General features: G+C 41.7%; 1 protein-coding gene across 1 annotated transcript; it reads left to right on the plus strand.

The window, feature by feature from the left end:
• The first annotated feature begins 2,034 nt into the window (after window positions 1-2,034).
• LOC140209442 (ras-related and estrogen-regulated growth inhibitor-like protein) lies at window positions 2,035-7,986 on the plus strand. Its single transcript, XM_072277692.1, has 4 exons — window positions 2,035-2,231; window positions 2,309-2,362; window positions 2,459-2,535; window positions 4,355-7,986. The coding sequence occupies exons 1-4, from the start codon at window positions 2,084-2,086 to the stop codon at window positions 4,781-4,783; spliced, it is 708 nt and encodes a 235-aa protein (XP_072133793.1). The 5' UTR covers window positions 2,035-2,083; the 3' UTR covers window positions 4,784-7,986.
• Window positions 7,987-16,386: the final 8,400 nt, after the last annotated feature.

A 16,386-nucleotide genomic window follows, 5' to 3' on the forward strand; every position in this document is an offset into this window, starting at 1 on the left:
CTTGAGGTAACTAGACGAATGCCTTAACCACTTGGCCACGTGCCCAACCCGTGAAGAAGTAACGAAAAGAGGGCATGTCTGGATAGTGAGGGTCATCAATGATGGATGGATGTACACCATGATTGGTAAGGTCCTAGGGACTATTGAGTGAAGGAAGGGACCCTGGTGTGCAAGTCCAAAGATCCTTGAGGTTGGCAGCATGGCTGCAGTACTGCGCAAAAGTCTTAGGCACAAACCTGTATATATTGCTTGGGTGCCTAAGACTTCTGCACCGTACTGTATTTGCCAATGTGGAGCAGAGAGCAAGTTCATCTGGCGGTAGTGAAGGATGTTGGGAATGGAAGGGGTGGAGTGCTGTGGGAAGGGTGTGGGACATGTGGCAGAGAAGGAGTTCCAGAGGCTGGGGGTGGTGTGCGTGCAGACACGCCCAGCCCTGAGACACCAGGCAAGGTTATTTGATTCCAAAGAAATGGTTTATTGATCATTACTGAATGCCCCTCTGGTACTTCCTACTCCTTCCTTTCTCTCTTCCCCCTTTCTGAACCATGATTCCCCTCTCCCTGCCCCCTTCCCACTCTCAGTCCACAATAGAGACCCATATCAGAATCAGGTTTAGCCACACTTACACATCACATGATTTTTTTTGTGGCAGCAATACAGTGCAATACATAAAATTACTACAATACTATGCAAAAGTCTTAGCTACCCTAGATATATGTGCCTTAGAATTTTGTTACGTACTTCAGACAATGTGGTTAAGAAGGTATATGAGATATTGGCTTTTACTAGTTGAGGCGTTCAGTACAGGAGCAGAGAGATTGTATCCAAACTTTATGAAATGTTGTTCTGTACACTTCTGGTCATGATGCTGTGGGAATGTTACAGTAGCACTGGAGAGGGTGAAGAGGAGATTCACCAAGATGTTGCCTGTGGTGGAGTGTTTTAATTATGAAGGGAGACTGGAGAAGGTCGGTTTTCTGAGGTACAGTGTATAAAATGGTGAGGTTAAAGACAGAGTAACCTTCTCCCCATATCAGAGGGGGATAAAAGTATAGATTTAGAGTAAGGTGTAAGAGATCTCGGGGGGGGGGCACTATTCACCTAGGGTGTGGAGAGTAGCTGGAATATGCTGCCAGTTGAAGCAGAGATGCTGACAGCATTTAAAAAGTGTCCCAAAGAGCAGTTGGATTACCTTGGAATAAAAGGTTATGAGCCAAGTGTTGTAAAATGGGATTAATGCAAGTGGGGATCCTCTGGTTGGTATGGATATACTGTACCATGATTTCACGTTTATTGTTTACTTATTGAGATACAGCTTGGAAAAGGCCCTTCTGCTCCTTCAAGTCACGCCATCCAGGAACCCCCAATTTAATCCAAGCCTAATCACGGGACAATTTACAATGACCAATTAACCTACAATCCGGTAGGTTTTAGGACTGTGGGAGGAAACCAGAGCACCCAGAGGAAACCCACGCAGTCACAGGGAGAATATACAAACTCCTACAGGCAGTAGCGGTAATTGAACACGGGTCCTCAGTACCGTAAGGCGTTGTGCTAACCACTACGCTACCGTGCCATGCACTGTACTGCTGCTGCAAAAAGAAATTCTTGACATATTTTGTGATTCTACCACTCTGTAGTGATTTAAGCAGATCGCTTGAATGTTACCCAAATAGTCCCATCAATTCGGTCCCAGAGAGATTAAAATAAGAAATATTTCATGGCTTTGTCAGTATAGAGTTAAAAATGGCTTCAAAAACATGCACCAGTGAAAATATTTCAATGATTTTTTCCCTTGGAAAATCCGTATTCCGATACCGTCACAACGCTGGGCAAATACTTCAAACTCGTCATTCTGCAGAAATAATTTTAAAGACAGAACTGATACTTTCAACGAAAAACATTCCTTCTTTTTGAGTTTCGGTGATGCTAGATCCTTTAATGTGTTAGTGGGGCCAGCAGGGGGCTGTGGTTCTGTTCTTAAATTCTCTCACTCTCTCTCTTTTCCCCTCCACCTCACTCTTTGTATATCAAACAGCAGCATTCTTGCTCACAGCTCAGTTCATTTCAGTAACTTGGAGAGATGTGGGCTGACTTGAAGCTTAAAGCTGCAAATGGTTCGACAGGTTCCCTAAATGAGCGTGAAGTATTTTCTCCTATGAATATACCATCTCTGTCAAGGATGGAAGCCAATGTTGTGGTACTGGGGGCAGATAATGTTGGAAAATCTGGTAAGTTTATCAGTCAACAGAGGCAATATGCAATGTTTGTTCAGTTCAATTTTTAATCACAGTATTTCTGTTTGCAGCTTTAATCGTTCGCTTTTTGACGAGAAGATTCATTGGTGAATATGGAGATATAGGTAAACATTTTGCATTAAATCCTTCATCTGGTTTCAAACAATACTTTCTTTGTTGTTGAAAGGCCGTGTTTAATATGAAGTTTATTTGAATTCTAGAATCTGTCTACAATCACAAAGTGACTGTTGCTGGGATACAGGTTGCTTTCAATATTTGGGACTCTCCGTTTTCTCAGGTAAAACTTTTAAGTGATTAAAACTCTGACTATCTCAATTGTTTTCTTTCATGGACTTGTTATGTCACAATATTAATGAACCTTCCAAAGTGGATAGATTTTAATTTTACTAACCCAAACAGTTTTTTCGTTCCTTTAGACCCTATTATTCACTGAGGGGTCCGTGGACCCAAAGTTTGGGACCCTTGCCTTAGACTGAGTACAAACTCCATTTGTCATTTGTTTATATTGGAAGCTAACACTATTTTAGTGCTGTTAAAAGTTTAACCAGTTCCTAGCTACTTTGGTTACACATATAATTGCCATATCTCCAATGTTCTAAATGACAGCAGTGCTTTATTGTCCTCTTACTAAAACCGGTTCTAATATTCATTTAGCTTTATAATTTTTATAATTCCTGGTGATTTAGCACAATACATTTGGTCCATGTTGTGCATGGATATGGAAGAGGCAATCTACATTCAGTGTGAGCGAGGAGTAAACCAATTCATGCTAAATTGAGTTTATTGTCCTATGCGAAGGGAAGGTGAGGCACTGATAGAGTAAAAGCTTGCTGGCAGCAGCATCACAGGCATGCAAGTTCAGATAACACACAGCACATAAACTATATTAGACAGAAAAAAGACAGTGCTAAACAAAACATTAGTGCCAAAAGATAAACACAATCAGAGAGAACCCCATGGCAGTGCAAGCGGCAGTCTACAGTTTTCCTTTGAAGAGGTAGGGTTAGGATTGTGCAGGTCCGTTCAAGAGACTGATGATTGTAGGAAAATAGCTGTCTCTAAACCTAGTGGTGTGGGACTTCAGATTTCTCTACCTCCTGCCTGAACTTCTGCACCCCATACACAGACAACAGAGCATGGAGATCTGGAACTTCTTTTCTGTTTTGCCCTGCTCCTCCATAAATACAGGTATTTTGTTGTTAACCTTGGCACTGAAGACCCTTTCAGTGTATGGCACGCATCCAGAGATCCTTTAAACTCTCTAGAATTAAACTGTTTATTCAAGAGCAAGTTAACTTTTAACAGCATGATAAATTTCAATTACCTTTAGCAGATGTATTTGGCAAAAAACTTAAAAAAACAAGTTTCAGTTATTGTTGGAATTTTTAAAAATTTATCTTCCTCTCACCTCTCTCTCTTAATCACATAGGCTTTTCCAAGCCTTTATTTTGCTTTCGGTACATAACTTACAATTGAATGTTCTTATTTACTGTATGAGAATAGTCACCTAGCTGATGCACAGAGAGTGCCAGTACCCATGGAACTGTAGCCCAAGGTGTCATGAGCTCTGTGGCTTGCTGTAGAGCATTAAGCTTTTAGTGTTCTTGAGCACTTGTATTTACTAATGGTTATCTTAACTAGAGCCATTAAGCCCTTATGCTTTTGTTTTAATCTTGTCAAGTTAATTGTGACTGGCACGTGTTTCCCACATTCTATGATTATGCTAAGAGAACTCTCGTTTGGCACCTTAGCGGAGCCATTCTATCACAGTATGTTTCGCAGCTCCTGGGTTGAGTCGGTGCCAGGACCTCAGTGATAGAGAAAACCGGCCGTTCTTCCAGTATGCTGTGACATAAGTAGTAATTTAAGGAAAAATGGGCTGGAAATGAGGCAGCAATGTTTAAGGTGCTTTTAGATAGGGGCATGGATGGAAGAAAAATGAGGGGCTATGGACTATGTAGGAGGGAAAGTTTAGGTTGACTGTGGAATATGTTAAAGGGGCAGTACAGCATCATAGGATGAAGATCCTGTACTGGGCTATGTTCTAAACGAAGCGTTAAAGAGTTTGGAATGACCCAATTTTGTTTCCTTTGAAGGATCGACTGAATAATAACAGCAGAAAGGAGAAACAGATCCAATGGGCAGATGGCTTTGTGTTGGTTTACAGCATCTGTGACCGAGCCAGTTTCAACATAGTCCGGCAACAGATCCAGTTCATCAAGTCAATGAAAGCTTATCCTGGCGCAGACCGAGCTCCCATCGTCATTGTGGGAAATAAGAGGGACCTCTGCCACTGCAGGACGGTCTCCAGTGAGGAAGGAAGACTCTTGGCTCTAGCAACCCACTGCGAATTCTATGAAATCTCCGCAGCAGAAACTTACCATGGCGCGTTGGTGGTTTTCCACGGTCTGGTGGACATAATCAAGGAGTCCAAGCTCCTGACCATCAGAAAACCAGCCGGGATAAGGAGCATCGTTCGGAGTATGTCTGCTGTGTTCACAAGAAGAAGAACAGATTCCTTGTGAACTTGACATGGTATCGACAGCACAGCACTGTGCTGCGTGTTTTAGCGTGGACTCTGCCCCCGGTTGTATTACATCCTTTGTCACGAGGTTTACATCAATGGTCACAATTTAATATACGTTTTGGGATTTTAAAGATTCCTTTTCCGCTTTCTCACAGTTTGTGGGGACAGATGGAGCTAGATGTCGAGCTTCACATTGGGAGCCTAAATAATGAACGTGGCCCGTTGGCCTTTGTAGTCTATCCTCACCACGCATGCCCATTATACAGTATAATGGGTGGAAACCAAGCACAAGGGCCTTTGCTGATTCCATCCTTCATATCCCCTTCGTGGGGTACTGAACTGCTATAACGCCAGCAGATTAATGATCCAATCTGATAAGTGTGCTGCTTTTAGGAGAGTGTCTCAGATGGCTTGTTTCAGAGAGATTAGCCCACTTCCTCTTGATCTTGTTGAGCTCTTGGACACAGCCTTATTCCTCATTGAATAAGCTTGCTTGGCGACCATAAAATCCATCTGCTTTGAACCAAGTGAATGTTAGCTTTCTAAGTGGGCGATAAATGTTAAAAGGCATGGACAGAGTGGATGTGGCAAAGGTGTTTCCCATGATGGGGGAGTCTAGTACGAGAGGGTATGACTTCAGGATTGAAGGGCGCCCTTTCAGAACAGAAATGCGAAGAAATTTTTTTAGTCAGAGGGTGGTGAATCTATGGAATTTGTTGCCACGGGCAGCAGTGGAGGCCAAGTCATTGGGTGTCTTTAAGGCAGAGGTTGATAGGTATCTGAGTAGCCAGGGCATCAAAGGTTATGGTGAGAAGGTGGGGCAGTGGGACTAAATAGGAGAAAATGGATCAGCTCATGATAAAATGGCGGAGCAGACTCGATGGGCCGAATGGCCTACTTCTGCTCCTTTGTCTTATGGTCTTATGGTCATTGTGCCCGATGAAAACCTCCCAATAACGTACTTCTGCCCTCACGTGGTGCTGCTGTTGAGGCTCATCTGGGCATTTGTAGTATGACATAAATGACTAGCATGATAAATGAAAATTATTCTTAGCTTATTTGAATTTGCACATTATGTTGTCTGACAGTCACCTCCTGTAAAGCGTTCACCATGAGCTGTAGAGACGATTACATTGGTTTCCTCCTTTTCCGGCGAATGGATGAAGTGACATCATTAACTAATCAATGATGTTGGGCCATAGCATTCTCCTTCTTACTCTTGAAGACGTTCACCACTTTGATAACAAGATCAGGGTGAGAAAGTCCATTCGAACCACTGAATGACCCAGTTTTGAACCAACAACTTGTTTCATAAAGAACTGAAGGGATTTTACCACCGTTGGTCCTTCTGGGAATTCACTCCTCACCTTACTCACAGCTTAATAGATTTTTAGATATTAAGAGAATCTAGCAATATCATGTTAGTGTAAGTAAGTAGAGCTGATGTAAAAGACCAACAATCATCTTATTGAATGTTGGAACAGACACAAGGAACTAAAAGCTTCAAGTTCTTATGCCTGACTCTCTTCATACATATCACAGAATTAGACAATGGCCATGACACAGAAAGAGTCCATTCAGCCCCTCAAGTCCATTCTAGCACAAAGTATGAGCAATCCACTTAGTCTCACTCCCCGTCATTTCCCCATTGCCCTGAAAATTCTTTCCTCTTAGATAATCATCCTTTTCTTTCTGGATGCTACAATTGAATCTGCCTCTTAAACTATCACCAGAAATGCATTCCAGACTCTAACCAGACACTTCATGTAAAAAGTTTATTTCTATATGAAGAACTCTATGATAGCTGCCTTGACTTAATCTTGAAAAAATGACATCTTGATTTATAATATTCCAACATTATCTTTTCCAATCTACAATTATCTAATATATCATGAGTTTGAATAATTAATCCACTTCTAAATATTACAATAGTTCTAACTCATTCGTATTTTCTCATTCTTGCTCACTTGAAGTAGATCAACTTCTTATTCACATATATTAAAGTGGTTCCAATGCACCTAGGTTAAGCCGGCTTATCTTCTTGGACAGAGTAACACACACAAGAAACTGGAGGAACTCAGCAGGTCAGGCAGCATCTATGGAGAGGAATAAAGGCCAATGTTTTGGGCTGAGACCCTTCATCAGCACACTGCACTTACCTTCTTGGATATTTCTTTAACCCTGAGTCACTTCAGCCTGAAGTTGGGCTTGATCCCAATGGACAAAACATTGAGGTATTCCAGATGGATTGAGGAAAATTATGGTTGATTCAGGCAAAGGATTGTGAAGTTAAAAAGTGGAGGAATCTTTTCATCCAAAACACTAATCAGGGAAGTGAATGAAAATGAATGTCAAACTATATTTACTATCTAAGTACGTATATATCACCATATACGGCACTACCTTGAGATTCATTTCTTGCAGGCATTTACAGAAGTACAATAGAATTTATGAAAACTCTACCTAAACAAAGACTGACAAACAACTAATGTGCAAAAGACATTCTGTGCAAATAATAATGCTAAGAAGATGTGTTGTAGAGTCACTGAAAGTGAGTCCGTAGGTTGTGGAATCAGTCCAGTGTTGGGGTGAGTGAAGTTATCCACGCTGGTCAAAGAGCTTGATGGTTGTAGGGAAATAACTGTTCCTGAATCTGGTGGTGTTGTCCCTAGGCTCCTGGAGCTCTTTGCCAATGGTAGCGAAAAAAAGAGTGTATGGTCTGGATGGTGGAGGTCCTTGATATATTAGTGGGTTCAGAAGAGAAGCAATTTTCTGTGGAGTGTAAATGACGGGAAGGTGGGTTGAGTTTAATCCATCTAAAAGAGATGGGCTTTATAGGCCTTATGACCTTTTCCTCTGCTCTTCAAGATTCTTATGCTAACTTGAGAAGAACTTTTGTGGTAAGACGACGCCTAGAGTTCCTGTAAATGTTCAAACATTGAACTTTTGCCTGATATTAAACAGTGTTAGGAAAAAACATATTTATAATCTTAACAGTTTCTGTCTGGGTCTTTACAGCTTATTTATAGAATCTGGTCAAAGTTGATCAGCACATATGAAACTATTGTGGTAATAATATATAAAAATGTTAACTGTAAATACACAAGGTGTTATGCACAGTATGTGTGAAGCTATATCTGGTGCTGTATTTCATTCAGTCTGCTGCTGAGACTACTGTGTTAACAATAAACGTTTTCTCTTGGGGAGAAAAATATGCAGACCTTTCTTTTCTCTTGAAGCTTGCGTGATAAATAAATTGCAGACTCTATGTTGGAAGAAATGTGAACTTCCCTGTGAAAGTCAAGTGCAAAAAGACAAAAGTCAGCCAACAGGTCTTGGCTTCCGTTTCCAGTCTTCTATTTTTTTAAACACAGCGCGGAATATGCCCTTCCGGCCCTTCAAGCTATGCCACCCTCAATCCCCCGATTTAATCGGAGCCTAATCACAGGACAATTTACAATGAGCAATTAACCTATTAACGATACAGCTTTGGTTTGTGGGAGAAACTAGAGGAAACCGATGCGGTCACTGGGAGAACATACAAACTCCTTACAGGCCACAGCGGGAATTGAACCTGCGTCACCTCTACTGTAAAGTGTTGTGCTAACCACTATACTACCGTGCCATCTCCAGTCTATCCTGAGTACAGTGATCTTTGAGCTTGCACTAGTTAAAGGCAGAGGGGAGGGGTATGACTGCTGGGAACACATTGACACAACAGTCAGTGCTGCCACCTCACAACTCCAGGGAATTGGGATCAATTCTCGCCTCAGGCAGCCTGAGTCAGGCCCTGCCTGAGTTAATTCTCCCTGCAACACCGTGGGGTTTTTCCAAGCGCTCTAGTTTTCTCCCACATCCCAATGGAACACACAAGATGTTGGCGGGGATTCAGCAGGTCAGGCAGTATCTGCGGAGGGGAACAAACAATCGACGTTTTGGGCCGAGACCCTTCATCAGGACTGAGAAGGAAAGGGGAAGAGGCCGGAATAAGAAGGTGGGAACAGGGGAAGGAGCACAAGCTGCCAGGTGATAGGTGAAGCCAGGTGAGGGGGGGAAGGTGGGTGGGTGGGGGAGCAGGGATGAAGTGAGCAGCTGGGACATGAAAGGTGGGAAAGGTAAAGGGCTGAAGAAGAGGGAATGTGATAGGAGAGAAGAGTGGACCATGAGAGAAAGAGAAGGAGAAGGGGCACCAGAGGAAATGATGAGGAGGGGAACCGAATGATGGATTGCTAGATGAATCAACCACTGTAAGTTAAGCTTGTGCGGTTAGATAGCCAAGGAATCAAGGGGGAGTTGATGAGCCTGTGTAGAAGAAAATAGGTTGCAGGGGTACAAGGAAGTAACGAAGTAGAAATGCAAGTGACAGGATTGAACTACATAGATCTGATGGATGGACTTGCCTCCTTTAGTGTCATGAGTGAAGTAATCTCATTCTTTGTACACTTCTTTAAAGTTTGGCATAAAACAGTAAATACTGCAGTTTCTTCAGCCTCTGCAGAAGAGGAGAGAAGCAGAGTTAACATTTCGGATGGGTAGATTGATTTGGTGAAAGCTCGGCCATCTAAGTATCATTCTCTCACCACAGGGGCTGCCTAACCTGTAAAGGATTTCTAGCATTTCCTGTTAGGATTCATATTTCCAACATTTGCAGAATTTTAACTATTTTTACTTTACTGTATTCGTTTAGAGACACAGCATGGAACAGACCCTTCCTACACCGCCCAGCAACCCCCCTATTTAGCAGTAGCCTATTCACAGGGCAACTTACAATGACCAATTAACCTATTAACTGGTACTTCTTTGGACTGTGGGAGGAAACCCACACAGTTCATGGGGTGAAGGTACAAGCTCCTGACAGATGGCGTCGGAACTGAACTCCGAACTGCGATGTCACAAGCTGTGCTAACCACCGTGCTACCCTGGTGCCCACTGAGTTTGTTTCTCTTTCGTGTCAGGCCGCAGAAGGGAGAAGTTGAGTGCAGGGAGCAGTGATGCCTCCTGTGGTCCAGCAGCCAGCTGCTCTCCATGATCTTATTCCGAGATACAGCACGGAGACAGGTCCTTCCAGCCCAATGAGTCCATATCGCCGAATTGCACCCATGTAATCAATTAACCTACTGACCTGTACATCTTTGGGATGTGGGATGAAGTCAGAGCTCCCCGGGAGAAACCCACGTGGTCACAGGGAGAATATACAAACTCCTTACAGACAGTGGCGGGGGAGAAAGTACAAACTCCTTACAGACAAGCAGGTCGCTGACACGGCAACAGCGTTACCCTAACTACTACACTACCGTGTCACCCCAAGAGGTGAATTGTACGTGAAGTGATGTGAAGAATGGCCATCAATCAGACCCTGTAAAGTTATTCTGCTCCACATTCCAGTATCTGCTGTCTAGTCTCAGTAAGTGTATTCCTAACTGGTGGATCATTGTCCAGACGAGACAGGACCCTCAGATGAAATTGTCACCTGTCTGTGACAGAGATTCAGCAGTATGAACCAGGAAGAGAACAGTTATACCATAATGACAGATGACCCCCTTGCATATAGAATAATAATAATAATAATAATTTATTTATAGAAAACTTTTCATACCAACATTGAAGTTCAAGGTGCTTTACAATGGGATAAAGTGAAAATTTAAAAATAAAAGACAAAATGAAGTTAGTTAAAAGCTAGGTTAAATAAATAGGTTTTGAGCTGCCATTTAAAAGTGTCAACTGAGTCTGCTTCCCTTATAGTTTTAGGTATTGAGTTCCACAGTTTAGGAGCATGGTTCAAAAAATCTGGCCTGCTACTTATCTTTTGAGGGAGGTTGTTTAAATTTAAGAGACTGGTGGAAGAAGACATGAGCAGGATTATAAAACGAAAATGATTATGTGATGTACTCCAGTCCCAGACCACTGGGAGTTCTAAATCAAGTAGGGGAACTTTAAAATCAATTCTAAAAGATACAGGAAGCCAATACAGAATACTCAGTATGAGAGTGATTTCCTGGTTTTAATTAAAAGAGGAACAGAGAATGATATAATCAAAGTCCAATCAAAGATTATTATGGGACTTATTGAGATAGATGGAAGGACACTATTTCCTTTGGAGGTGGGAGCTGGGTTGTGGAAAAGGCTGAACAAGGGACTTAATGAGGTCTTGCATTGGGTGGGCCACTCATGGGTGACTGCAAGAACTATTCTTTTATTTCAAAGCACAGACAAAATCTGTTATTGTCTCCCCCACAATACTAATAAGTCTGAAGGTAGGGTTGTGGGTGAGCTTCAACTTCAAGGTTCAGAACTGAGGTTAACATAGGACATTGAACATACAAATCTACAGCATAGTACAGGCCTTTCGGCTCACAATATTGTGCTGACCTTGAAACCTACTCTAGAAACTGACTAGAATTTCCCTAATAGCCCTCTATTTTTCTAAGCTCCATATACCTATCTAAGAGGATCTTAAAATACCTTCTTGTACAGGTTGAAAGATTTTTGCTGGGGAGGGAACTAAAGATTGGGTGGACAAGAAGGGGTAAGACATAGATCTCTTCTTCTTCAGCCTATCACCCTGGCTGGGGCATAGGGTGCTGGCAGCTCGCCAGAGCTCTCTGTCCTGGGCCAGTCTTTCAAGTTGTCTCCAGGTGTAGCCCGTCATCAAAGATCACTCCCCTCCTAGGAATGAGGTCCTTCAAGCTTCTGTTGGTGTTTCTGTAGCTCTGGGTTTTTATGGGATGGGGTTGCTAGTCCCTTGCCAAACCCTCCTCCTCTTGCAGCTGGTAGAGTGGAGACATAGATCTCCGACATTCTAAATGAATGCAGAGCAAATCTGAGTGGTGGATTGCTTCTTCCTTTTCATCCATGAACCTCGATTTGATAGGTTGTTACAATTTTCTGACTGCCCTTATAAGGAAGTGAACCAAAGACTATGTTGCATTAGATAAAGGGAGACGTGAACAAACTCATGTGATGTATAAATTCAAAGGTTTATATGACTGGCAGTTTAATATACTAACCACTACAACCGTCATTAGTTAAGTGGACAAATAACAATTAGGAGAAAATTACTTCCTTTTTTAAATCTATGAGGATAGAGATCTGATAGAGATCTAAACAGAATCTTCTTCACTGTTTGTCCCTATCTGAGAGCTGGCTTCAGACAGGATGTTTACAGCTCAGCTGTGAATCCATTTGCTCTAATGAACTCTGTCCTGTATTGAATATCAAACCCACAACCTCAATAAAATGGTGGCTATGAAATATCCTCAGTCTAAAGCTACCAGAAGCAAATGCAAAATGCTTATCAATGACTTTCAAATTATTGATCACATTATACGTGAGTAATTGAACAGAAAGTACAAATATTCCAACAGCACAGATAAAGGATAGCTAGTTCAATTGCTCTGTACTATCTACTAATTCCCTTGTCCACTCAACCCTCCCTAATGAGCTCCCTCCTGGCACTAAGCTTGACAAGTATTACATCTGTCCCTGCACCACCACCCTGGGCCGTAAGCAGTTCTTTCAGGTAATCTAACATGATTAGTCTTTGAATGCACTACAATTCCGAGCCTCAGCTATGGTTGTGTTTCTTTGTACTCTTTTTTTGTATCGAAATAAACTTCATTCATAATAAATATATTTACAAGAATAAATCATGCAACACCTTTTCACTTTTTACATTCACAGTCAATGCTTTCAGTACTGTTCTATTATATTCCTCCACACCAATAGTATTGCTGTCACTCATGTGACCTTTGTCCTTTGTACCCTTATGCTAGAAAGGAATATATAACTGTTGTGGTTCCTGCATACAAATTAAATATTTAACTATTACTTATCCACTGCTTTTTAATGAAGGCAAGTCCCTCCTCATACCTTCATAATATTCAGATTTAGGTCCCTAATTTCAATCTAATCTACTTAACTTTTTATTTCCATGCCCTCTTCTCCTTGCTACCATCAGGAAGGAGGTACAGGAGCCTGAAGACACACACTTCCCCTCTGCCATCTGATTTCTGAATGGGCATTGAACCCATGAACACTACCTCAGTACTTTTTAATTTCTATTTTTGCACTACTTATTTAATTTAATTATTTAATATATACATACTTAGTGTGATTCATGTTTTTCTCAATTATTATGAATTGCAAAGTACTGCTGCTGCAAAGACAACAAAATTCATGACATATGCTTGTGATATTAAACCTGATTCTGCTAATTCTATAATGTTGTGGTCACTCTTCTCCAATGGAGCCTTCATAGCAAAGGTTATTAACTAACTCCTCTCAGTAGTACTGAATCCAACATTACCCTCTTTCCTGTTTGGCTGCTCAACAAACTGTCCAAAAAAAAATCCACTCTGTACACACTCCAGGAATTATTTCTTCATGGTTTTGTTAGTAAGTTGGTTTGGGCAGTTGAAAGGTCTGAAGGTAGATAAGTCAACTGGAACAGATGGACTGCACCCTGGCTTCCTGCAGCAATTGCTCTGAAGGAAAATTCCTCATAAATCCCTGAAGCTCAAAGAAATATAGCAAAGGATTTTGGCCATGACTCGTAATGCTTGACTAACAAGTCACCCCACCCTGGATCATGTTCCAACATAAACCTGACCCAACAGTCCATCATTGGTGGCAGTGTCTTCAGCTGACAAGGTCTTTAGTTCCTGAATTCCTTTATTTGACATTTGCAGTTTTCCAGCCCTCCAGAACCATTCTAGAATCTAGTGATTCTTGGAAGATCACTACTCATGCCATCACAATCTCTTCAGCTACCTCTTTCAGAACCCAAAGTGTAGTCCACCTGTTCCATGTGACCTATCTATCTTCAGACCTTTCAGCTTCCCAAGTACCTTCTCCTTCGTAATAGCAACTACACTCACTTCTGCCCCCTGACACTCTCAAATATTTGAATGTTCCTGTGTGGCTTGGTGCCAGAAACGTTTGATAGCTTTCCTGAAAAATGCCTTGGGTAGTTTTGTGTCATCAAAGGCATAACAGAAGTAAAAGTTGCTATATTTTCCACAGATGAGTTCTCCAGAGTAACTCTCCCAAACTTAACAGAGGAAACATAAAAACCTCTATCCAATTAATACCACCAAAGAGAAGGTTTAAATCCACAATAGGGACCATCCTAACCCATACAGGCTCCCACCAATAAACGGTCATTATTTTCTGCATTCTCTGGAGTACATCAGCAAAACACTTTGCAACTAATGAAGATTTTCTGCATTTTTTGCAGCATCTGCAGGAACTCGTGATTCTTTATGATTTTCAACTAATGTGAAGGCAACTGTCAAAAGAAGCACAGCAAAAAATAGGGATATGGGCTTTTAAAGCTGATGGTTTGAGTTTTATGCGGCAGAAAGTGCAGAGTCAGGCTAACTTGCCAGGCACATTGATGGGTAAATCTTGTTAACAAGTATCTGTGGTTCAGAGCACAACTGTCTACTTTCAATATAATTCAGGATTCTGCACAAGCAGTACCTGGCCGGAAATGTCTGGGCTCATTAAATCTGGTGGGTTTTGTATGGACTGCAGATCGCAGACTTGCTGGAATTTTCCAGCTTGCACAGGGAGAACAATGCTCAACTCCTACAACAGGCCAATCCTGGCACACCCATTCATTTCAGTGGGATTCTACACCTCCGGGTTAGGAGACAAAGAAGACTATTTAAAAGTTGTTCTTTTTATTTAAAAAAGTACTTATTGCATAAGAATTCATTGTATGTATAACAAATTTAACAGCATTGAGATGTTCTTGAAGGCCAAAGGCATCTAAAAACTAACAAATTGCCTCTCAGCATTGTCAGAAAATTATCGATTAGGAACTGATGGATAGCAGGTGCATTTGACCACTCCAGTTGGAGAAGAGAACCTTAGAAAAGCACTGGAAGCCAAGAACCTCAGGTGTCTTCACAAGGAGAGCACGAAACCCCAGCAAAACCTTGAAGGAATGTGCGACATCTCATTCAATCACCTGAGCGCGTGGAGATCTCCAACTGTGATGGAATCGGCAGGTTTCCACAATGACACGAAACTCGTGGAACCGTATGGAATGTAAATTGCTCTTTGCACGAAGGACTGCTAAAGAAAGGCGGCAAACAGGATTGGCGAAAATGAGTAGCTGACGTTTGGTTCAGGATCTGCTTCGATGTTGTATGACTAAATAAAGATTGAAGCACATAATAGTAAAGGCATGTCTTGAAGATGGAAAGTGAGAGCAATCTCAGGGTTTACTGGTGAAGCAGAGTTAATGAAGATATATTGTTTACTTTGATACAACTGTCACTCACCCTCCTGCCTTCATTCCTCTCCTGGTCAGCCTCCCTCAGCAGTATCTGAATCTGACTCATAAGAGTCCGAGGAATCTTTAAACAAACCTTTGAACAAACATCCCTCAAAAAGATGTATTCAACCTTTCAATTGTCTGTGCTGCAGCAATCAAACTATGTTCTAAATTGCCCTTAAAATGGCTTTCAGGAACAGCATATACATTTGAAATACACTAACAAATCAAGAGACAGAAAGGCTAACACACGTGAATAGCATCAATGGCAAATATTTATAAATAGATCCATTTTCAGTTCTCTAAAGACATATCAGTTGATGCAGTAACTGTTCCAAATGCTGAACACGAAGGGACACCTCTCCAACGATGCGCTCAGAGGCCACAACATGATCTTTGCTCTTCCACTGGGGCAGCAGCAAGTTCCAACCAGTTATCTTGTAATGGTTGCTCATTCCAATAGTGAAGCATTAAACACAGAACATAGAACAATATAGCATAATACAGGCCCTTTAGCCCCTGATGTTGTGCTGACCTTATAACCTAACTCCTCCCTCCTAAATAGCCCTCAATTTCTCTATCATCCACGTGTCTTTCTTGGATTCCCTTAAATGTTGCTAATGCATCTGCATCTTCGACCACCTTCACTCTCTGTGTAAAAAATTACTTCTGACATCACCCCGTACTTTCATCCAATCACCTTAAAGTTACGCCCCCTCGTATTAGCCATTTCAACCCTGAAAACAATTCTCTGGCTAGTTATTCAATCTAATCCTCTTTATCATCTTATACACCTCTATCAAATCACCTCTCATCTTTCTTCTCTCCAAACAGAACAGTCCCGGCTCACTCAATCTATCCCCATAAGACATGCTCTCAGTCCAGGCAGCATCCTGGTAAGTCTCTTCTGTATCCTGCCTAAAGCTTCCATATCCTTCCTACAATGAAGCAACCTATAATGAAGCAGAACAGCCCAAATGAACAGAAACTCCAGGGGAATACTTTAGATAGATTCAACAGGAAAGAGGGAATAGCTTCAGAGACCTCTAAACTGTTGCTCTCATCTACAGGTTGTAGGTAGTCCCGGCCGGCTGCTCCATGCTGGTCTTGGCTGCTGTGACTTGGAACACAGTGAGTAAGTTGTACCTGGATATGATAAACTGAACAATAAAAAACACCAAGATTAAATTGCAGCTTAGAGCCTCGTCTGAATTGTTGGAATATCTTTTTTCAATACTACAGTAACTAGAACAAAATACTTCTAGGAGCAGGTATATTTCCGAAAACACATTCCTCTGTGTAAATGTTCCCCAGTATTT

This window comes from Mobula birostris, chromosome 14 (assembly GCF_030028105.1).
Source record: "Mobula birostris isolate sMobBir1 chromosome 14, sMobBir1.hap1, whole genome shotgun sequence".
NCBI classification, from domain to species: Eukaryota; Metazoa; Chordata; class Chondrichthyes; order Myliobatiformes; family Myliobatidae; genus Mobula; species Mobula birostris.

Excerpts from the sequence above, each read along its gene's own strand:
- LOC140209442 (XM_072277692.1), top strand. The coding sequence starts at position 2,084 with ATGTGGGCTGACTTGAAGCTTAAAGCTGCAAATGGTTCGACAGGTTCC. Across the intron at positions 2,232-2,308 it reads AGATAATGTTGGAAAATCTG|CTTTAATCGTTCGCTTTTTG; the intron begins GTAAGTTTATCA and ends TTCTGTTTGCAG. Across the intron at positions 2,363-2,458 it reads TGGTGAATATGGAGATATAG|AATCTGTCTACAATCACAAA; the intron begins GTAAACATTTTG and ends TTTGAATTCTAG.